We start from the raw sequence: 22,798 nt of genomic DNA on the forward strand, positions 1-22,798 counted from the left end.
TCTAGAGCAGGAAGTGAATTGAGGGGGGGGGGGGGGGGGGGTTTTGAAAAGATACAAAAATAAATAAAGAAAAAATGGAATGACAGATGAAATATAAATCGAAATATATATATTTAAAAGTCAAAGGTATTCACATTGCATTGGGATTCCTGTTTTATTCTTGTAACACAAATAAAGGAAAATCATTACACATTAAAAGGCATGATGATAATATACCCTTTTTTACACAAAGACAGACAATGGACCATGGAGATGAAGATTGGGTATGACAACTTATTATTAGATGACAGCCACAATTACTCATACATTCCATACACAGGACAGGTGTGTGTGTGTTTCTTACCTGATGTCACACCCCTTGGCCGGGTTTCCCGATAACGATGAGATCATTCCCGAGAATGATCTTAAGAACGTTTTCTAAGAGTAATTTTACGATCGATCGATCGTAAAGCAATTGCATGTAGCCGTGCTTTGGTAAATGGACTGCATTTATATAGCGCTTTCAACAGACACATGGCCATTCAAAGCGCTTTACAAGTTGCCTCACATTCACCCATTCACACACTCATTCATACACCGACTGCGGTGTCAGCCATTCAAGGCGCCATCCAGCTCATCGGGAGCAGCTGGGGTTAGATGTCTTACTCAAGGACACCTCGACACTTGGAGCCGGGGATTGAACCACCAACCTTCCGGTTTGTAAACAACCTACATGAACCACTGAGCCACTGCCGCCCACTGCTTTAAGTGCTACTTACTGTAGGAGTCGCTATCCGTTTGTCAAGTGCTGAAATGTATAGAATGGCTTGTTATACTATAGTTTATTAATGTTAACCAAATGCTGCGTTCCAGACAGACAATACAATATTATATTATATTATATTATAGTGTAAAATGTTATACTTTACATAATAATATATAATATACTTTATATACTCAGGGCTGGCATTTGGGGGCCCTAAGCAGATTTCTAAAAGGGGGCCCCCATACCTACAGTTTCATCTAACCACCTGCAACCCACCCCAATGTACACATCACCTAAATGTAAAAGTTTAGCTTTTATATATATATATATATATATATATATATATATATATATATATATATATATATATATATATATATATATATATATATATATATATATATATATATATATATATATATATATATATGTTATCTTATTTTCTATAAAATGTAGATAGGAAAATAGATTTGGGTAGCTGACAAAAAAAAATGCTTTTTTGTAAAACAATATTCCTGGTCCTTCAACTAATTAAAATTGTCCATAAAGTTTAATAACAGGATATGGTGTCACACCAGAGGACAGAGATTTTAGTGTCATAGTGTATCAATTTCATATGCTTTTAGAAATATATGGATTAAAAAAAGTCTTGTAAAATTATGCCTGAGGTATTTTATTAACAATTGTATCTTTTAAATGTGTAAAAGTAATTTATTGAACATCCTTGAGACACACCATATGACAATTTTGAGATTAAGCTAAAAAAATATATATATATATATATATATATATATATATATAAAACATTTTAAATGATGACAATATTAATTATTTAAGTTTTTTATCTTGTGACAGTGAAAAAAATGTCATGTAATGCAACATGACATAATTGTGACATTGCTTAAGAATATTTAAGTTAAGCAAACTTTTGAAACTTTTTAAAATGTAAAATTAAAGAGTTTAACAATTGCTTGAGATAAATGTATAAACATTTAGGGAGATTAATGCTTAAAAAATTTTAATTAGAGAACATAATAATAATAATAATAATAATAATAAATGGGTCGCCATGACAGGACAGATTATAATGCAAAAATAATCAAACATAAGTGTAAACACATGTTGAAGCAGATTTAAGCAACACCAAAGTGAAGGCAAAAATTTGAGATGAGACACAAGATAGGGTTCACAAGAATGAGACTAGACAAGATTTTTACACTATTTAAAGAAATCTTAACTGATGAAAAACATGCCAGGAGACTGCAGGTGCATTTGGAATGTTTTAACTAATCTTGCAATAAATGCCATTTCTGCTTTCTGAGAATGAATTATTATATGCAATAACAGACAATACTGAAACACTGTGAAATATAGTTTGTCACAAAATCAACTCGATTTCACAATGATTTCATGAGTCTCTTCAGGACTATTGTACTTGCAGGCTATTAGTTCGAGTTTTTAGAATGTTTGACCTCCTATCTGAATTATTTTCCACAAATTTATCATTGAAATAGAAAACAAACAAACTAAAAGAGGATTTATATACATTGTTATTTATCTGTTGCAAAGGGGGAAAAAAACATTAACAATAAAATGACATGCGCTAACTAGACATAGTTTCGGTTTAAAACACGTATTTAAAGGGTTACGCAATGTAGCCAATCACAGACTCAGCTGTTGATTTCTGGAACGCAATGGCCAATCAGAGGTGATTAAATTAGAATCTACTCTAATATTTTATCGGGAGTGTTTATTCTGGGATGTTGTGGAGATAGGAGATGCTACAGAACCATTTCATGTAAATGTATTCGATGTACTGGAAAAAATCTATATAGCCTAGATTACTTTTATGTGGGCGGGAGCAGGACAAAACGTGCCATTTGTAAAGCTGCTCATGCTGAAAATAACAGCAACATTTTGTCACATTTAGCTTCAAACAATGTTTAAAAAACTGGTATGAATTTTTGACGGTCACTTTTTAGCACATTTACAACAATATTTATCAACTTAGAGATATTTTAAATAGTTAAATATAAATATTAAATGTTACACCTAAATGTTAAATGTTAAATCTAAATGCTAAATCTAAATCTAAATGTTAAATCTAAATGTTAAATCTAAATCTAAATGTAAATATAAAATCTAAATGTTAAATTTAAATCTAAATGTTAAATATAAATATAAATATAAATGTTAAATCTAAATGTTAAATATAAATATAAATCTAAATGTTAAATCTAAATGTTAAATCTAAATGTTAAATCTAAATCTAAATGCTAAATCTAAATGTTCAATCTAAATGTTAAATCTAAATCTAAATGTAAAATCTAAATGTAAAATCTAAATGTAAAATCTAAATGTAAAATCTAAATGTTAAATCTAAATCTAAATCTAAATGTTGAATCTAAATGTTTCGGTTGAAACTAAATATTTAGCTAATATGCAAATTCAAAATGCCGGAAGTGCCAAAATAAAAGCTCAATGAGGTCAGTGTGTGTTTATAGCATCGTGTTAAATAAGGAACGAATAAAAATCATCTCATCCGAGGAAATTGACTCCTGGACATGGATTATCTTGATAAATACTACCTAAAGTAATAAACACGTTTGGAGAAACTGTATTTGAAGAGTACGCTAGTGTATGTAGATATTAATGTTAGGGAACAATGTGAGAGATGTGTACGTTTAGTTTTATTATCTGATCCACACTCCGGAACAGAAGAGGGCGGTATTGCGCCAATAAGCTGGATGCCAACCGCCGTTAAACTGAGAAGAAGACGAATATGACGGCTTGCTGTGAGTTACAATGGTGAGAATATATTTTTTTCACGAAATAATTATTTAAATTTAAGAGTACAAGTTATTTTCATACAGTGGTATTGATTTTGGAGTAAATAATCTATTAAATCTAAGGTGTAAAGTCAGCAACATATAAGCAAAAGGTGTAAAGACGCTATCCTCCGGTTTCACAGGCAAGACTAATTGAGCCATGGCCTGATCCTGGCTTAATCTAATACCTGGTTGTTACTTACATAACATAGCATATTTGTGATTGTGCTGTAAAAACACGTTTTATAATGAATAACTAACAGGGGAGCTCCATTAAGTACACGACTCAAAAGTGGATTTACATAAACCATATATACATCTTGAAGACTATTACTAAATGTCTATCATCTGACAGGATAGTCTTTGATAAGTATTGTAGATGAGCACATTTAACAGACATGAAACATGCATCTGAGTTCACTCGTTGTCAACACTGCTTTAGATGAGTGTAAGTCATGTAATCAAACAAATCTACATACAGTAACTAAACACAGGTTATCTATTTTATTTGTCCATTTGCAATATTGATAATTTTAGGAACATTTGTGTTGGATAAAAAGCGAGTTACATTATTTACTGACTCAACATGCAGATGCAGTATATCACAGATAAATCACAGAGGAGACTGACTCTTGTCTGGATGTTACAGGAACAGATTATGTTTATCTGCTGTAGAGTGACTGATGAAGGAATGCTGCCATCAAAGGATTTGTGTAAGTACACTACAAAAATAAATGAAACATTTTAATTAGTGTAATTTCAAAGAGTTATAACAGCACTTTTGTTATTGTTGATTTCTGTGCATTTGCTGCAGCTCTTTTGTGGTGGAGCAGGACCTGCAAGGAAAGGGGAAAAAGGAAATACCTGAAACAAAAGAATAAAGGAATTACTTTTTGTATTGTGTGTGTGTGTATTTGTGTAGGTTATGAAAATGTCTGCAGACTGGTGTGTGCACTGAGGATGGAGAAGTCCACTGCAGCATCCGGAAATGGTCCAGAGATATGGATGAGATGCTCCATCACTCCAGCTCTCACCAGCTCTCACCAGGACCAGATGCTGCTGTGGTCTCTTCCTCATCGTTGGCCCCAGAGCAGTGAGAGCATCTAGAGAAAGAGCAAAAGACACCGAGGATTTGATTTTGGTAAAGTTTGTTCTGCTGGTTTCTGTTTATACAATGAAGGCTGACTTTCAGAAGCTTCAAAAGCATTTATCTGAAGTCATTGACAGTGCTCTTATTACAGGGGCCTACAATCCTCTGATCCACCTGGAGAAAAGAGCCGTGCTCACAGACTTACTGGTGGTTTTGAACCAGTTCAGTGGTTTAGCCCACTACAAAAGTAATAAATTAATGCATGTACTTGTAAACTATGTGTAAATGTTTTAAAGGTAGTGGTGCTCGTGGAGAGCAGGCACACGATTGTTTGGAGCAGACACAGCAGCAGTCAGATTGTCCTGCACATGTTCTTCTGCTCTCGCTTCAAGGTTGTGTTGTTGAGAGAGCCGACATCATGGTCTTCCTCATCCTGTTGCTCAACGACATCCCCGTTGAGAAGAGTGAGACTGTGAAGCACAGCGCAGCAGCAGAATCAGAACAGCTGTGTTGAGATGATAGTAAGATATGGGGTTCACCATCTGTAAATACATGATTGTTAGAACAGTAAGTTTGAATGAAGCTTTGTTTCATGTGTTGTTGACTTGTACATGTATGCATTTATTGTGATGCTAACATTTATACATTCTTTTAATCATTTAGACATGTTTCTTGTTGTCAGTAAATAAAATATAAATATTTTATCTATTCGTGTATTAATTGCTTGACTGAAAACTGATGCATTCACATCAACTGCATTAGTGTATATTCATGTATAGCTATGTCACAACAGAAAATACATTTGGCTTCTTTTACTAAAATGTAATTTTAAGGAAAAAAAAATGTATATAATTATTGATTGGCATTTATCATTATTATTGCATGTAAGTGTTGGGGTGGGCAAAGGATGCAGTTCATTATGGGGTAATCTTCATTGTTCAGTAGTAATACTTACATTTTTAGAGTATAAAATCATCAGTCTTCTCCAAAGGTGAGATCTTCGAGCAGCTGTTCGACGTGTGCAGACATTGAAAAGTCGCTGAGAGAAACTGTACTGGACTGTGGAGTTAGTGATGCTGTGAAGTGGTAGTGCACCTGTACTGTACCTCTTTTTATTATTATTGCCAAACTTATAACATAAAAGATCAGGGTAAGACGGTTGTATTTAACAATAACAATCATAACGCCATAAAACAGTAAATAAAAATGTAACATGTTCATCATATGAGATCCTATACAAGAAAAAAAAATCACATAAAATAATTGAAAAAATATTATAGAGATAACGATTTGGGGTTTTCTAATTCTATTAAAAAAAAATAACATTAGTGGAGTTAAAAATATAAAAACTACAGGAGCATTGAGCAGCATAGAGCGCCCTCTCGTGGCTGTAGACTGTCATGTTTTCTCTTGGTTCATGTCAAATTAATTTTGATAAATTGCAGGACCAGCCAAACTATGAAAAAAGTGCGATTTATAGTCCGGAAAATACGGTAGTCATTATCACGATAATCCATGTCCAAGAGTCAATTTCCTCAGATGAGATGATTTTTATTCGTTCCTTATTTAACACGATGCTATAAACACACATTGACCTCATCAAGCTTTTATTTTGGCACTTCCGGCATTTTGAATTTGCATATTAACTAAATATTTAGTTTCAACCGAAACATTTAGATTCCACATTTAGATTTAGATTTAGATTTAACATTTAGATTCAACATTTAGATTTAGATTGAACATTTAGATTTAACATTTAGATTTAACATTTAGATGTAGATTTAATATTTAGATTTAACATTTATATTTATATTTAGATTTAAGATTTAGATTTAACATTTATATTTAGATTTAACATTTATATTTAGATTTAACATTTATATTTATATTTAACATTTAGATTTAACATTTAGATTTAACATTTATATTTATATTTAACATTTAGATTTTATATTTAGATTTAGATTTAGATTTAACATTTAGATTTAGATTTAATATTTAGATTTAGATTTATATTTAACATTTATATTTAACATTTAGATTTATATTTAACATTTAGATTTTATATTTAGATTTAGATTTAGATTTAACATTTAGATTTCAATTTAACATTTATATTTAGATTTATATTTAACATTTATATTTAACATTTATATTTAACATTTAGATTTATATTTAACATTTAGATTTTATATTTAGATTTAGATTTAGATTTAACATTTAGATTTAGATTTAATATTTAGATTTAGATTTAGCATTTAGATTTAACATTTAACATTTAGGTTTAACATTTAATATTTATATTTAACTATTTAAAATATCTCTAAGTTGACAAATATTGTTGTAAATGTGCTAAAAAGTGACCGTCAAAAAATTTTCAGCCCTCAGACTCAGCCCTGGACTCTTTATGTGTGTTTTTGCCCCGTGATCCAGTTTCTGTCTCCCGTGTTTGGTTTGAATGGTTCTCAGATGTGTCTAGTTTTCTTCCCCATGTGTTCCATGTCCCTGTTAATTAAGTTATTCTATGCAACTGTGATTTCCGAATTATCCTGTCTTTATTAGCCTTGTGTTTTCTGTTCAGTTTTGTCGGGTCTACAAACCACTTACGTGTGTCTTCCTTAGTGTTTTATGTTGGATGTCTATGGGATCAGAATCCCGCCAAATGTATTGCAGCCAGATCGAAAAATAATAAGCATAGATCAAATATTTAAAAACACGTGTAAAATAATAACGCACAAAACCGAAAAACAAATGCAATTTTTTTAAATAACAAACAGTGCAGTCATGGATCGAAAAATAATAAGCGTGAATCAAGAATGTAAACACATTTATAATTATATTGCACAAAACTGAAACATGAATAAAAAAAAATTCCAAATCGCAATCAAAATCAGGTTTCCTGCTCATATGTTATTTTTGTGTGTGCTTGTCTTTTCACCTTTGCTCTTGTTTCCACGTTCTGCGTTTGCGTTTCTAAATATTGCAGTTAGAGTTTCATGTAAATCAGGGGGGGGCTTCAGCGTCACCATTGGCCCACAAGTTCTAGATTGACAGCTGCTCCTCTAGCCAATCAGTCCAAGGGGGAGTTGACAGCACTCCAATGTGACTCGTGGCTGTCTGTGGCAGTGTGTGAAGTATAGGGTGACACCACACAAAATTTACCCTGTTAAGGAATTGCTCGAACGTTTCTATTTAAATACTGAAAATACATGTGAATTCTGTAGCACTGCCAAAGAATCTTTGACTCATCTTTTTTTTTATTGTATTTATTCAAAAATGTTTTGGTTGGAAAACTTCATTTCTAGATTGTTTGGAACCTATATACAAATTGATCTGTATGATATTGTATTTTTTTTTGTACAGGACAATGTTGATTCAAAAAGTACAATGTGCTTTCTTACGCAACTTTTAATTTTGCTTGGAAAATATCACATTCATGTGAAAAAATGGTCTAAAGCTAAGCCAAACTTTGAACATTTTATAAAAGAGATTAAACAATATGGTACTACATTAGATAAAATTAAGAGCAAGAAAGACCTATGAAGCTTTTTGTTACTTTAAATTGTTGTAATTTTACCCCTGGCATGAATTGTTTTATTTTACATATTCTTATGAATGTTTATTTGTTTTTTTAATTGTTGTGAGATGTATATGCTTGTACATTTTTTTGTATAATTTTTGCACAATAAAAAAAAAAAAAAAGTATAGGGTGACACCATAGACAGTAAAAGAAATGGACACAGCAACCCCATTGGATTCAACAGAGAGAAGTGAAGTCATTTAGAAGCACGCACTTCCTGGGGGTCGGGTGTAGAATCAAACTGAGCTTGATGACGTTAGATGTCATGTGAGCAACCTGTCTGACAATTGTAAGTCTTCTAACCACTGTGCCAAGAGAGATCTGAATCACCCACCGAGTCTTGCAGATGTTGTTGAATAATTTTGTACCGTGTCTTTTATGGACTCTCTATGGGCTTCCCCCTTGACTTTATGCCTCCACATCACCCCGATTGCCTCATAGACGGTAAAAGATTGTCTGCGAGCTTCTCCTCCTGTCCATACTTTAATTTCTCTACTGTGCGACAGAGAGTCGCAGGTTATGATGCAATCGTTAGCCTATTTTTTTTACAAAAACTGCTTCTACGGGGCCAAAACGTAGGATACAAGGTAATGGGGCCTTTTATACATTGAGAACGAGTCAATTATTTGTTTGTTATCTGGATCGGCTCGGTGTTCATCTTCAGTTCTCTCTTCACAGCAGTTCAGTCAGTGTACTGTTTGAGTAAATGAATTGATATTGGTTTGTTTTAACTCAAAGGGAGTGACAGCCACATTAAAAAAGTTAATAGCTTAAGTCATTTGTGGATTAATGCGTATTGGAGACGCGAACCATGTCAAACAATTCAGTTCGATTTGGTGAACTGGTTCAAGAAGATCCGGTTACATCGAGTGATTCATTTGCAAACCGGATATCACTAAACTGCAGTGTTTTGAACTCTCTCGCAACAGACACGGAAGAGAAGACAATGTTGAATAAAGTCGTAGTTTTTGCTATTTTTGGACCAAAATGATTTTCAATGCTTCAAAATATTCTAACTGACCCTCTGATGTCACATGGACTACTTTGATGATGTTTTTCTTACCTTTCTGGACATGGACAGTATACCGTATGTAACTGAGGCCAGCGGGTAGTGCTGTGCAGGTAAACCTCACTCCCTGATCTCAAGAGATGCACTAGTGACTGACGCTAGTGGCTGTAGCCATTTAGCCTCCTTGTTAGTGCGTCCCTCCATGCCGGAGACCCAGGTTCAAGCCCCACTCGGTGTGAGTGCGAGGAGCGGTGGAGAGGACCAAGGAGAGAGGGGTTACATTGGTGGCGTGACCCGGGTGGAAGTGAGGTTTAGGGGGGTGAGTGTAACGGAGGTCAGCGGGCTGTAGCCCTTTAATCTCCTTGTTAGCGCGTCCGCCTCCCATGCCAGAGACCTGGGTTCGAGCACCGCTCGGTGCAAGTGCGAGGAGCGGCAGAGAGGACCCGGGAGAGAGGGGTTACACGTACACACAGTTTCAATGGAGGGACTGAGAGCTCTCGGGGTAAATCTAAAATATCTTAAACTGTGTTCCGAAGATAAACGGAGGTCTTACTGGTTTGGAACAACTTGAGGGTGAGTTATTAATAACATAATTTAGATTTTTCAGTGAACTAACACTTTAAGAATTAGTGAGAATGCATTTGGAGATATCTTCATTTAAACAGCTCATTACATAAACATGAGTACCTCTCCACTGTCCAATCAGAGTCCACATGCGAATATAATACGCATAATAAATTTGCATTAGGATTGCATTTTAAACTTTATTCTTATAAAAATACGCGCAATGGTTTGAAGAGCAGAGATAAAAGCATATATTGTCGCAGTCATTGTTTATTTTCATCAAGTTTCATCAGTAAAACGTCTATCTGAATGTTATTCAGCTACATCTACAGCGAAAGCTGAATTTCCTGGAACTTCATCAGTGAGTCTCACTTGTTGAGTTTCTGCGCGAGGGCGCCCTCCGGCGACGAGTGTGAATTAAAAATAAATTAATTGAGTACTCATTATTGCTTGCGAAACCCTAATTCAAGTAAAAATAGCTAAAATAATTACGAACTTTGAGGTAAAAATGTGCAATTCCTTACGTTCTTCTCCAGGGTAAAGAAGTGTGCAGCTATATTTATTATTATATTTATTCTTGTATAGGCTACTCAGTTTTGTATATTATAGTGAAATAGTGTTATTACCAAAGTAATATTCCTTATTTTGTTTAGTGTTTTTATTTAGAATAATAACCATAACAATTATTAGTTTTATTGATATATATATATACAGTACAGACCAAAAGTTTGGACACACCTTCTCATTCAAAGAGTTTTCTTTATTTTCATGACTATGAAAATTGTAGAGTCACACTGAAGGCATCAAGGGCTATTTGACCAAGAAGGAGAGTGATGGGGTGCTGCGCCAGATGACCTGGCCTCCACAGTCACCGGACCTGAACCCAATTGAGATGGTTTAGGGGTGAGCTGGACCGCAGACAGAAGGCAAAAGGGCCAACAAGTGCTAAGCATCTCTCGGGGAACTCCTTCAAGACTGTTGGAAGACCATTTCAGGTGACTACCTCTTGAAGCTCATCAAGAGAATGCCAAGAGTGTGCAAAGCAGTAATCAAAGCAAAAGGTGGCTACTTTGAAGAACCTAGAATATGACATATTTTCAGTTGTTTCACACTTTTTGTTATGTATATAATTCCATATATAATTCCACATGTGTTAATTCATAGTTTTGATGCCTTCAGTGTGAATCTACAATTTTCATAGTCATGAAAATAAAGAAAACTCTTTGAATGAGAAGGTGTGTGCAAACTTTTGGTCTGTACTGTATATATATAAACATTGGGCCAAATTGTGCAGCCCTACAAGAACAGCAAACCTGGTGTTTTATTATTACATTTTTTTATTAATACCTTTTTTGCCTTCTTTTCAAATAAAGAAAATTTTTTCCTGAAAACCACAAGGTTTTGGGTCCCCTGTAAAGAATATAAATGTAAAAACCTAGTGTTTGTAGCACCAGAGCTACAGTCATGCCCAAAAATACGGACACCCTTGCTAAATATCATCAAAGAAGGCTGTGAAAATTAATCTGCATTGTTAATCCTTTTGATCTTTTATTCAAAAAATGCACAAAAATCTAACCTTTCATTGGATAATAAGAATTTTTAAAATGGGGGAAATATCATTATGAAATAAATGTTTTTTTCTAATACACATTGGCCACAATTAAGGACACCCTTTTATTGAATTCTTTTTTAAACCTCCATTTGCCAGTTTAATAGGTCTAAATTTTCTCCTATAATGCCTGATGAGGTTAGAGAACACCTGACAAGAGATCAGAGACCATTCCTTCATCCAGAATCACTCCAGACTCTTTAGATTCCCAGCTCCATGTTGGTGCTTCTCCTCTTCAGTTCTCGACACTCATTGTCTATAGGGTTCAGGTCAGAGGACTGGAATGGCTATAGCAGAAGCTTGGTTTTGTGTCCAGTGACCCAAGATGTCCAGGACCTATTTACCATCATATTTACCAAGGGTATCCATATTTTTGGGCATGACTGTATATGCAAAAAACAAAATTAAATAAAGTTAACATACAGCTTGTGTATGATATTTCTTGTTTTTACTGGAGGTAAAATAAGAAAATAACAGCTAATAAAATGGGTGTCGTATCTCCATCCTGCCAGCAGAGGTCACTCAAAGAGCAACAAACACATTAGACTACTACATTTACGAAATTATAGTTAAAAAAAACTGACAAAAATACGTTTTCTATGTGTTTTATGTACAAATAATTGTTTATTTTCTATTTGGTTTTCTAAAAAAAGTACATCCATCTCCTTGTTTCTGTTTCCTGTTTAATCTCTCTCCTATATGTTGCTGGCTCATTAATATTCAACATACAATTACCATACTGGGCAGAAATGCAAATTTAAAAAGTACTAGTATCTATTAAGTTCAGGATATATCTGGTCTAAAAAGTTACTAGTAACTAAAAAATAAGTACTAGTTCTATTTTTTGTTAACACGAATAGTTTAATTAAATACTAGTCACTATTGGAATAAGTACTAGTATCTAATGATTAGGTACTAGTAACTTTACAAAAGACACATAAGAAAAAATAAAGAAAAACACTAGTAGGCTACCTAAAGAATAAGCATTAGTAGTTAATGAATAAGCACTAGTACCTAATGAATAAGAACTAGTACTTAATGGAAAAGATACTAGTGTTTAAATAATAAGTACTAGTAACATGAAAAAAGATACTAGTACAGCTTGTAGATTAAATGTTACGAGGCTTGCCATAGTCAGCGTGTGGTTTATATTGTGTAATCAATACACGTTTCACGTGTGCTTACATCACCCCCTGTTGGAAAGATTACAGCAAAAGCCATTAAAAACAGACAGTGTTTTGATTTAACGATTCTGATCAAAGTCATGGCATACCACTATATTTACATAATATAATACAAACATAGTAAAGAATCGTGTGAAATAACAATAAAGTTAAACTTAAAGAAATCACCCCTTATTTGTCATCATAAATGACACACCACTTCAGCAAACATTTTTTTTTTTTTTTTTTTTTTAAGAAATGTGCAAATGCTACATGGAAAAAAATACAACATTTTCCTGGACCTACATTTAATCTGGTTTGTTACATACTGATTTGGAAAGAGAAAAACAAGAAGATTCTACTAATGGATTGAGCTAAGTGCTTTGTTAACAAATGTTGAAGTACTATTTACAGCCCTGAGTGAAGTCAGTGCAGCAGTTCTTTGACTGTGTTTGCATTGCTGCTCGTTTCTGACTGTGCAACGCATCCAAAGTATAGCAATGGTGTAAAATCTCAGAACAAGCAGGTAAAGATCATCTGACTTATGTGCAAGTGATGTGATGAAGCCTTTTTTCATATGATCCATGGAATATGACAGACCTCACACTGCAGAGACAAGAACAAAAATATAAATTGTGAGATTAAGTAAGAGAGAATTACTTTTGAAGTGTGTGTTTAATGCATTTTATGGTGACGTTATTTTTGGTTATGTAAAATGTATGCAGATTTGTTTTATGTATCAAAATATCAGAGCAAGTGGCATTTATAAAAAAAAAATAGTAAACACTTCAAGACATTTAATAAAAAGGAACTTGTAACACTTTACAACAAAGCTGTATTAATTATCCTACAAATGTCCCTTGTTAGTTCATCTTAGCTCAGATTCATTACATTATATTAACAGATACAACTTATGTTCACAAATGGAATCTTATTGTAAAGTTTTACCAAAGAACTTGAAAATAAATCATTGTCTTTATTCACCCATTAACAATCACTTTTAATTAAAGGGATACTCCACCCCAAAATCTAGATTTTGTCATTAATCACTTATCCCGATTATCGTTCCAAACCCATAAAAGCTTTTTTCAACTTCGGAACACAATTTAAAATATTTAGGATGAAAACTGGGAGGCTTGTGACTGTCCCATAGACTGCCAAGTAAGTTACACTGTCAAGGTCCAGGAAAGTATGAAAGACATCATCAGAATAGTCCATCTGCAATCAGTGGTTCAACTGTAATGTTATGAAGCGACGAGAATACTTTTTGTAAATGAAGAAAACAAAAATAATGACTTTATTCAACAATTCCTTTGTCAACAGTCTCATCTGTGTCTCTCCAGATCACTGTATGCTGCCTATGCTGTTTCTACATGTATTTAGCTTTGATTTGAAACAAATCACTGATGGCAGATGGACTTTTCTTACGATGTCTTTCATACTTTTCTGCTCCTTGACAGTGTAACTTACTTGGCAGTCTATGGGACGGTCTCAAGCCTCCAGGTTTTCATCCAAAATATCTTAAATTGTGTTCTGAAGACGAACAAAGCTTTTACAGGTTTGGAACGACATGGGGGTAAGTGAGGGGGGTAATTTTGAGGTGGAGTATCCCTTTAAAGGTGTGAATTAAGTTTTCTAAAAGTACATTTTTGTTTTTACTGAAATGAATATGTTTGAACTTACTGGCACAACGCTGTCTGTAATCTTGGCAGCAGTTTAAACTGCAGTTAGTATTGCAGTTGCAGCGAGAGCGACTGTTGTACTTCTCATTGCATCTCCCTCTACAGGAGGTTGAGGCTGCACACACAAATCAGTATTAGTCAAACAAGTTCGCTCTCTCTTAAGTTGGTATACGCTGTGTAGGTGTTTGAGAGAGATTTTTACTTAGGCTGGCAGATGAGCATGAGGTCGGTGGGTTGAAGGCAACAAATCCTGGCAGGTTCTGACCAATAGTGTTGGTGATCCAACTCTGATATCGAGACACGCGGGTGTAAACACCAGGAGTGTTGGGATCAGCACAGCCAAGACCCCAGCTGGTGATACCAGACTGAACCCACACTGTGCACTGCCTGCTCACCATTGGACCTCCAGAATCCCCCTGCAGACAGGGACAAGAGGAAAGAAAAGGAATATTCTTATTCTCCTTATCAATACAGGACAGTTAGTTTTGACCAGAAAACAGCTCTTGCTATTTCCATCCTTTGCCAAACAGAAGCAAATCAGCCCATGTGTTTCATGAACAGAAAAGGAGTGTAATTTGAACAGTAAAAGGCTATAAAAATTCTACAGTAAAACCCTTTATATGATAAAAAATTTAATTACATTTTTGTAAGGAAAAAATAAGTTATCCTACAATTTATATTGAAGAAATGTCCAGATTTCCCTGTGTGACACTTTTTTTTTTGAGTTACCATAATGGTGTTTTGGATTTTCACCTGTGGTTTTTGGTGATTGTCAGTAATTGTTATTAAAGGTACAAAACTAATTTTAGTTCATTTTTGTATGTTTACACTACTGAAGCTACTTAATTTTAAGCATTTATCTTAAATAGAAAAAAAAAACTGTCACACCTGGCAGGTGTCTTTGCCTCCCTTTGTTAAACCAGCACAAATCATGTTGCTGGTAACAGATCCAGAACCCAGCAAAGCATTGCATCGAACATTGTCCACCACTGGAACCAAAGTCTCCTGCAGGATCCCAGGAGATGGTAAACTCACTGAACACCACAAACACACATACACAACCATCTATTAGTGATGTTATGAGTAGATATATACTTGAATGAATGGGTTTGTGTGTGTTTGTACCTCCAGCTCGAACATCTCCCCAGCCTGTGATCCAGCTGCTGGTGCCAGAAAGGAAGGTGCTGCTCTGGGCCGCCAGACACACGGGTCTAATATAGTTATTAAAGGTGACTGTGGAGGACAGCCGGAGCAGAGCGATGTCATTGTCGCTTGTTCTGCTGTTATAAGAGGGGTGAACGATTTTTGTTCTCACATTTCTTCTGATTTCATTAGCATTGACTCCCTGCTGTGTCCTCCTTCCCAAATACACACGCAGACTGGATGTGCTGACACTAAATACAGTTAGAGAAAGTGAACATGAGAAAAAAGAAGAACTAAGAACAAAAAACCAAGTAATTTTTTTTTTAATATAGTAAAGTAATAGTAAATTCAAAGAATTTCAAACTGGCCCAACAAGTTAATTTTAGAGGAAAATGTGAAAAGGCAGAACAAATGAAAACCTAAATGTCTTTGAATGTCAAACATAACAAAACAAAAGTTTTATTTAAAACATTCTCTCTACCTTTTAAAACAAAACAGGTTCATATGTGTGTTTAGGTGAATCTTACGCAGGTAAACAATGAGCTGCTGTCAGCACCCATTCATTGTTGATGAGGGAGCCTCCGCAAAAATGACCTCCATAGACACTGCTATGCAGACTGACCTGCCACGGCCACGACCCATCAGGTGCGTTCACACCACCCACAATACGAGTGTTTAGAGGAGCCTGTCCACAAACTACGAGAAAGAGAGATTCTTCATATAAGTATTTCTACATAAACTATTTGGCTTGAATGAGAGGAGCTCTTACCATTCAGCTGAGAAAGTGAACCTGCAAGGGCAGAAATAAAGTGCACATTAGAACAATTTCATCTTCATTTTGATTTTTCACCTTAACAATGATCCTGCCAGAGTTCACTGCACTGATTGTGGTAGATTAGTTGTATCATTAATTTGTGGGACTAAAAATGTGGAAAGCATTTCTGGGCAAACTGGTTTAATTGTAATAAGCAAAACTAGCTGCTTTTCTTTCCCATAACTATTCAACTATGACATTTGCTCCATGTCCTGTAAGTACATTCCATATGCCCGGCAGGTGTGGCTCACAATGTAAAACATTTATAGGCTTCCGTAACAGTAAAAAATTAATAATAATTTATTATGTATAAAAAGACTGTGACTTAGAAAGAGAATTTACATAGATTAACTCACGGGATCATTACAATTCAGAAATATGTGTATTAAGTAAGAATAGTTCTTGTGAACCTGGATGTACAATGTGTAATTTAACAAATTAACAACTTCAATCCGTAGTCTTTAAATCTGTACAAGTTCAGTTGTATTTCTGTTTTTCATCAAATAAATGAAGCCTTGGTGAGCATTACATTAAAAATCTTAATTGTTCCAAACTTTTATACTTCAGACATTACATATCACAGCCTCTCTTCACAGGCTTCATGCAGATACAAGAAGGGACTCATAAGAGTAATTTATTTGTGAATCGGTTTACACAGCCACGTTTAGTCTGATGAACAAATGATTCTTATGAACAGCTCTTTGATAAAACGAGACTCACTAACCCGAGTTAACCTGTCAAATGAATCATTCATATGAATCTACACATGAACTCCAAGTTTCCTATCAATGAGTCATTATTTTAACAAAGCCCTTAGACTGTTATTATGCTCTGTGCCAAAAAAAAAATCTCTCTTTTCTATATAATGTCTTTGATTCTGGTTATACGCTGTTTAATAGATGTACCATGAGACCTTACCTTTGGCACACACAAGCAGGATCAAAGTGACACACGTTAATCTCCACATCTTCACACAGTCCCTCTGTTTGCTAGCAGAATAGATGTTGATGGTAATCTGGTTCACTGTTCCTCTTACATCCCCTTTTATATAGTTCTAAAAGCTTCTCAGGTTGCTCTTCTCGTCTGTCACTCACCTGCCCACTTCTTTTCTCTTTATGCTCCTCCTCCATTTTTATCATCCTTTTTTATTCTTCACATTTTATTTTGTATCCACAGCTGTCAAGCATGTACTCACTACACTAAGAACATTTTTCACTATTTGTGCTTCTTGTTAGGGTTTGGCAATTAATATTTTCACAGTCATGATAAATACAAATATCTTAGGTAATAATCAAAAAAGTCAGAGAATTTTTTTTGTAATATATTAAAACTGATAACTTTGTGCTTATTTGATGTTATTTTGTATTTGGTAATGTTTTAGAAGAATTTCAAACTGGCTCAAAGAGTATAATTTTGCTTTTATTTAGATAGAACAGTGTAATGACAGGAAGTGAATTTGGGGGGGTTGAAAAAGATCAAAAAAGAAAAAATGGAATGACAGATAAAATTTAAACATAAATTCGAATGTCAAAGGTATTCACATTGCATTGGGGTTCAAGCATTAAAGTATCTTAAGATATCATGACAGCACTTTCTATTTTTAATTTAATTTGTCTGTCTTCTTTCCTGTTTGATTTATTTCTTGTAACACAAATAAAGGAAAATCATTACACATTTAAGGCATGATGATAATATATACCCTTTTTTACACAATGGACAATGGAGATGAAGATTGGGTATGACAACATTATTAGATGACAGCCACAATTACTCATACATTCCATACACAGGACAGGTGTGTGTGTGTGTGTGTGTGTGTGTGTGTGTGTGTTTCTAACCTGAATGTACAAGAATAAAATATCTTGTCTTATTATTTATAATAAGAAGTCGTGGCCTAATGGTTAGAGAGTTGGACTTGGGCTGGCAGGAATTGTAGGTGGGGGGAGAGCATGTACAGTGCTCTCAATACCACGACTGAGGTGCTGAACCCAAACTGCTCCCCAGGCACCGCAGCTTAAATGGCTGCCCACTACTCTGGGTGTGTGTTCATGGTGTGTGTGTGTGCACTTTGGATGGGTTAAAAGCAGAGCACGAATTCTGAGTATGGGTCACCATACTTGGCTGTATGTCATGTCACTTTCACTTTAATAAAAACACAATTTAAGTGTGTTTTTTTGGCACAGAGACATCAATTTTGTGCTTAAGAATATGTGTGTAAGATTTATATTGTTCTTATGTTTGACCTTTACAGTGTCTAGGATGTCTTTGAAGGTTTTTTTTTTTTTGTGATTGTTTAGTTGCTGTGTAGATGTGATCGGTCTGGCTCTCAGGTTTCACTCCACTTCTCTCACTTCTAACATAATTATGACGTTGCAGTATCACAAGTCTCAAGGTCAGGCAAAATATAGAATACAGAATCCTGGAAGCAGAATCCTTTAAATTTGCTCATTAATCAGAGATCAGAAGGCGTCAGAGCCGAACACTAAATATAGAACACATTAAACAGAGAATTACTTATTGTTTGTGAATCAGATCAAACTAGTTCTTTAACTAGTTGCTTATTATTATGCCTATTATTAACATAGTGGCTGTTTATCAGTACTTATAAAGTATATATTCTGCATGACCATATCCTACATACCTAATCCTACCTAATACCTAAACTTTACAACTACTTGCAAATAAAAGGAGTTTGAGGCAAAAGTCATAGTTAATAGTTTGTTAATAGCAAAAATTGTCCTTTAAAATAAAGTGTGATCACAGATAATAATTCATTATGAATTCCAATATATTCATAATAGTTTTTCTGATTGTTACTATTGACTTTGACATGACCAGTTTTATCAGTTCACTGTTATAAAAATATCAAATTGTATGATGCCTGAATAAAATGCAAAGTTGGCCAGTTGCATAAGGTCATTAAAAATGTGTGGTCTGTGATACAGTACACTCCTGTTGGGCAGATTTATTACAAGAAAAGCCATTAAAAGACAGACAATAAAGTATTGTGTGACAAAAATTTATTGAAACTTAAAGAAGTGCCCAATTGTTTGTCAGCAGAAATCACTAATGAGATAATCAGTTTTACATATTGGATAATTTTAACACATTATATATATATATATATAAATTCAAATAAAGGAAAAAAAGTTACCCGTGTCTACAATCAATACTAATCAATTACCTGACAGAAGAGAGAGAAAAACAAAAGAGACAAGGATTCTACTAACGGTGCTGTTGTTAAACATATGCTGAACACTAACAATATTGCATTTACACCCCTGAGTATGAGTTAGTGCAGCATCTCTTTGACTGTGTTCAATTCTGACTGTGGAATGCAACCAAAGCGGCACTCAAGTAAAATCTTCTCACCGAACAAGCAGATAAAGATCATTCATTTAGGTGCAAGTGATGTGATTATAAGCCTGTGATCATTTATAATCCATGGAAGTATGACAAACTTCACACTGCAAAGACAAAAAACAAAAATACAAGTCATGAGATTGAGAAAGAAACAGTCGCTTTTGGTGTTTACTTTTTGGACGTGCAAAGTATACATTTAATTTATTTAGTATAGCTATGAGTGCAGTAGTTATTAGGTATGTAAATTATATGCTGATTTGTATGTCTGCATTATGCATCAACACATCAAAGCAAGTGGCATTGATTTTAAAGAAACACTTTTCAAGTAAGACATTTCACAAAAAAAACTGGAAACACATTAAAAACATTTACTTCATACATCCATCACATTTAAACACAATTTCAAAAATTGCTCAAAAAAGTGAAGTAAGCTGAGAAAAATGACTGGCATAATTTGTCTGCATATGCCAAATAATGTGATATTTTGTTTCTAATGCAACTACATTTTTAAGTGTGAATTAAGTATTACTGAAATGAATGTATTTGAACTTACTGGCACAACGCTGTCTGTAATCTTGGCAGCAGTTTAAACTGCAGTTAGTATTGCAGTTGCAGCGAGAGCGACTGTTGTACTTCTCATTGCATCTCCCTCTACAGGAGGTTGAGGCTGCACACACAAATCAGTATTAGTCAAACAAGTTCGCTCTCTCTTAAGTTGGTATACGCTGTGTAGGTGTTTGAGAGAGATTTTTACTTAGGCTGGTAGAGGAGCATGAGGTTGGTGGGTTGAAGGCAACAAATCCTGGCAGGTTCTGACCAATAGTGTTGGTGATCCAACTCTGATATCGAGACACGCGGGTGTAAACACCAGGAGTGTTGGGATCAGCACAGCCAAGACCCCAGCTGGTGATACCAGACTGAACCCACACTGTGCACTGCCTGCTCACCATTGGACCTCCAGAATCCCCCTGCAGACAGGGACAAGAGGAAAGAAAAAGACATACATATGTTGCTTAATTAATGTTTTTTTTAATTATTTTAGTGTTGTGTTTTACTTTGTTGGTATTTGTGAGCATGACAATGTGTGAACCTAGTCACCTTCTATATCACTGATTTGTTTTATGGTGTATATTTACATTACCGGAGCTACTTAGTTTTAAGCATTTATATTAAACAGACAATGTGCATGCAAAACAGTAGATCTTGGAAGTGTGTTATACAGTAGCTGTACATGCTTAGATCAAGAATCTGTTTGTTCATTGCACCTGGCAGGTGTCTTTGCCTCCCTTTGTTAAACCAGCACACATCATGTTGCTGGTAACAGATCCAGAACCCAGAAGAGTATTACACTGATCATTAGCTACCACTGGAACCAAAGTCTCCTGCAGGATCCCAGGAGAAGATAAACTCACTGAACAACAAAAACACACATACACAACCTTCTATTAGTGATGTTATGAGTAGATATATACTTGAATGAATGGGTTTGTGTGTGTTTGTACCTCCAGCTCGAACATCTCCCCAGCCTGTGATCCAGCTGCTGGTGCCAGAAAGGAAGGTGCTGCTCTGGGCCGCCAGACACACGGGTCTAATATAGTTATTAAAGGTGACTGTGGAGGACAGCCGGAGCAGAGCGATGTCATTGTCGTTTGTTCTGCTGTTATAAGAGGGGTGGACGATTTTTGTTCTCACGTTTCTACTGATTTCATTGGCATTGACTCCCTGCTGTGTCCTCCTTCCCAAATACACACGCAGACTGGATGCACTGACACTGAAAATAATCAGAGATTGTATATATATATATATATAAGTTTTTTTATTTTGTAATATAGTAAAGTGATTCATTCTCATTTGATATGGTATTTTTGGCATTTGGTAAAAACTAAAGAAAAAATTTGTAAAGGAAAAACAAACTGAAACCTAAGTTCCTTTGCCACTTTGCATTTGGAGGTCAAGGATGACAAAATATTTTAATTGTATGTTTAATATCTTTTGATTTCTCTTGGTAAATCTTACCCAGGTAAGCAGTGAGCTGCTGTCAGCACCCATTCATTGTTGATGAGGGAGCCTCCGCAAAAATGACCTCCATAGATAGTGCTGTGCAGACTGACCTGCCACGGCCACGACCCATCAGGTGCGTTCACACCACCCACAATACGAGTGTTTAGAGGAGCCTGCCCACAAACTACGAGAAAGAGAGATCGTTCACATGAGTATTTCTACATTTCTACTATTTGACTTGATGCTGATGTCTTTAGAATGAGAGGAGCTCTTACCATTCAGTTGAGAAAGTGAACCTGCAAGGGCAGAAATAAAGTGCACATTAGAACAATTTCATCTAATGAACCTGTGCAACATTATTGCACTAAAAATCATTAGCTAATAAATAACAATTAAAAAGTTAGTTGGTGGATTTGTGTTTATATACATTGCCATCATTTTTTTCTTATGCTTCTGTTGGACCTTGTGACACTGCTAAAGGTTACATAGCAACCTGTTTAGTCTGATTGATGAAGAAATTATTCTTATGAGTCTGCTTTTTGAAAAAAAAAAAATGTAAAATTACTCACTAGCCCAGGAGTAAACTGTCAAATGAATCATTCATATGAATCAACACGATCCTAAACTGCAAGTTTTATGTTAATGCATCATTATTTTTACAAAGCCCTTAGACTGTTCGTATGTGCTTTGCAACAAAGAAAGCAAAAATACAGTCCGTTTTTCTATATAATGTTTTTTTTTTCCACAGTTATCTTTCATAGATGTACCATGAGACCTTACCTTGGGCACACATGAGCAGGGTCAAAGTGACACACGTTAATCTCCACATCTTCACACAGTCCCTGTGTTCACGAGCAGATTGGATGCTGGGGTTTAACTTGGTCCTCTGAGGCTCTTACAACCCCTTTTATATAGTTCTATAAGCTACTCAGGTTGCTCTTCTCATCTGTTATTCGCCTGCCCACTTCTTTTCTCTTAATTCTCCTCCTCCTTTTTTTGTCATCCTCTTCAAATCCTTTTTGCACAGCTGTCAAGCACACATACTTCACTGAGAACATTTTTCACAATTTGGCAATTAGTCACTGTTAATTAATTGCATGTATGTTTGTAGGGTCATGATGAATGCAAACATTTGTGAGGTCATTGTTAAAGAAGTCGCACTTATTAAATTGTAGTAAATAGTAAATTAATAGCTTTTTTACTCATT

General features: G+C 34.8%; 2 protein-coding genes across 4 annotated transcripts in view; both read right to left on the bottom strand.

Moving 5' to 3' along the window:
* The window catches only part of gpr84 (G protein-coupled receptor 84), a 187,338-nt gene that overhangs the window by 12,981 nt on the left and 151,559 nt on the right, over window positions 1-22,798 (bottom strand). The window lies entirely within an intron of this gene.
* Window positions 12,880-22,454, bottom strand: LOC132161057 (trypsin-like). 3 transcript variants are annotated; one of them, XM_059570839.1, is made up of 8 exons: window positions 22,372-22,454; window positions 21,867-21,887; window positions 15,941-16,109; window positions 15,396-15,664; window positions 15,159-15,304; window positions 14,473-14,686; window positions 14,272-14,385; window positions 12,880-13,194 (listed from the first exon to the last, which is right to left on the bottom strand). In XM_059570839.1, the coding sequence occupies exons 1-8, from the start codon at window positions 22,418-22,420 to the stop codon at window positions 13,190-13,192; spliced, it is 987 nt and encodes a 328-aa protein (XP_059426822.1). In that variant the 5' UTR covers window positions 22,421-22,454; the 3' UTR covers window positions 12,880-13,189. The 3 variants fall into 3 exon arrangements, with proteins under 3 accessions (XP_059426822.1, XP_059426820.1, XP_059426821.1); XM_059570837.1 differs by lacking the exons at window positions 21,867-21,887; window positions 22,372-22,454 and adding exons at window positions 16,183-16,203; window positions 17,146-17,527; XM_059570838.1 differs by lacking the exons at window positions 12,880-13,194; window positions 14,272-14,385; window positions 14,473-14,686; ... (1 more) ...; window positions 15,396-15,664; window positions 15,941-16,109 and adding exons at window positions 19,357-19,694; window positions 20,144-20,257; window positions 20,345-20,558; ... (1 more) ...; window positions 21,093-21,361; window positions 21,607-21,775.

This window comes from Carassius carassius, chromosome 17 (assembly GCF_963082965.1).
Source record: "Carassius carassius chromosome 17, fCarCar2.1, whole genome shotgun sequence".
Classification (NCBI taxonomy): Eukaryota; Metazoa; Chordata; class Actinopteri; order Cypriniformes; family Cyprinidae; genus Carassius; species Carassius carassius.

Excerpts from the sequence above, each read along its gene's own strand:
- LOC132161057 (XM_059570839.1), bottom strand. The coding sequence starts at position 22,420 with ATGTGGAGATTAACGTGTGTCACTTTGACCCTGCTCATGTGTGCCCAA. Across the intron at positions 15,305-15,395 it reads GGGAGATGTTCGAGCTGGAG|TGAGTTTACCATCTCCTGGG; the intron begins GTACAAACACAC and ends TGTGGTGTTCAG. Across the intron at positions 14,386-14,472 it reads ATGCTCATCTGCCAGCCTAA|CCTCAACCTCCTGTAGAGGG; the intron begins GTAAAAATCTCT and ends TTGTGTGTGCAG.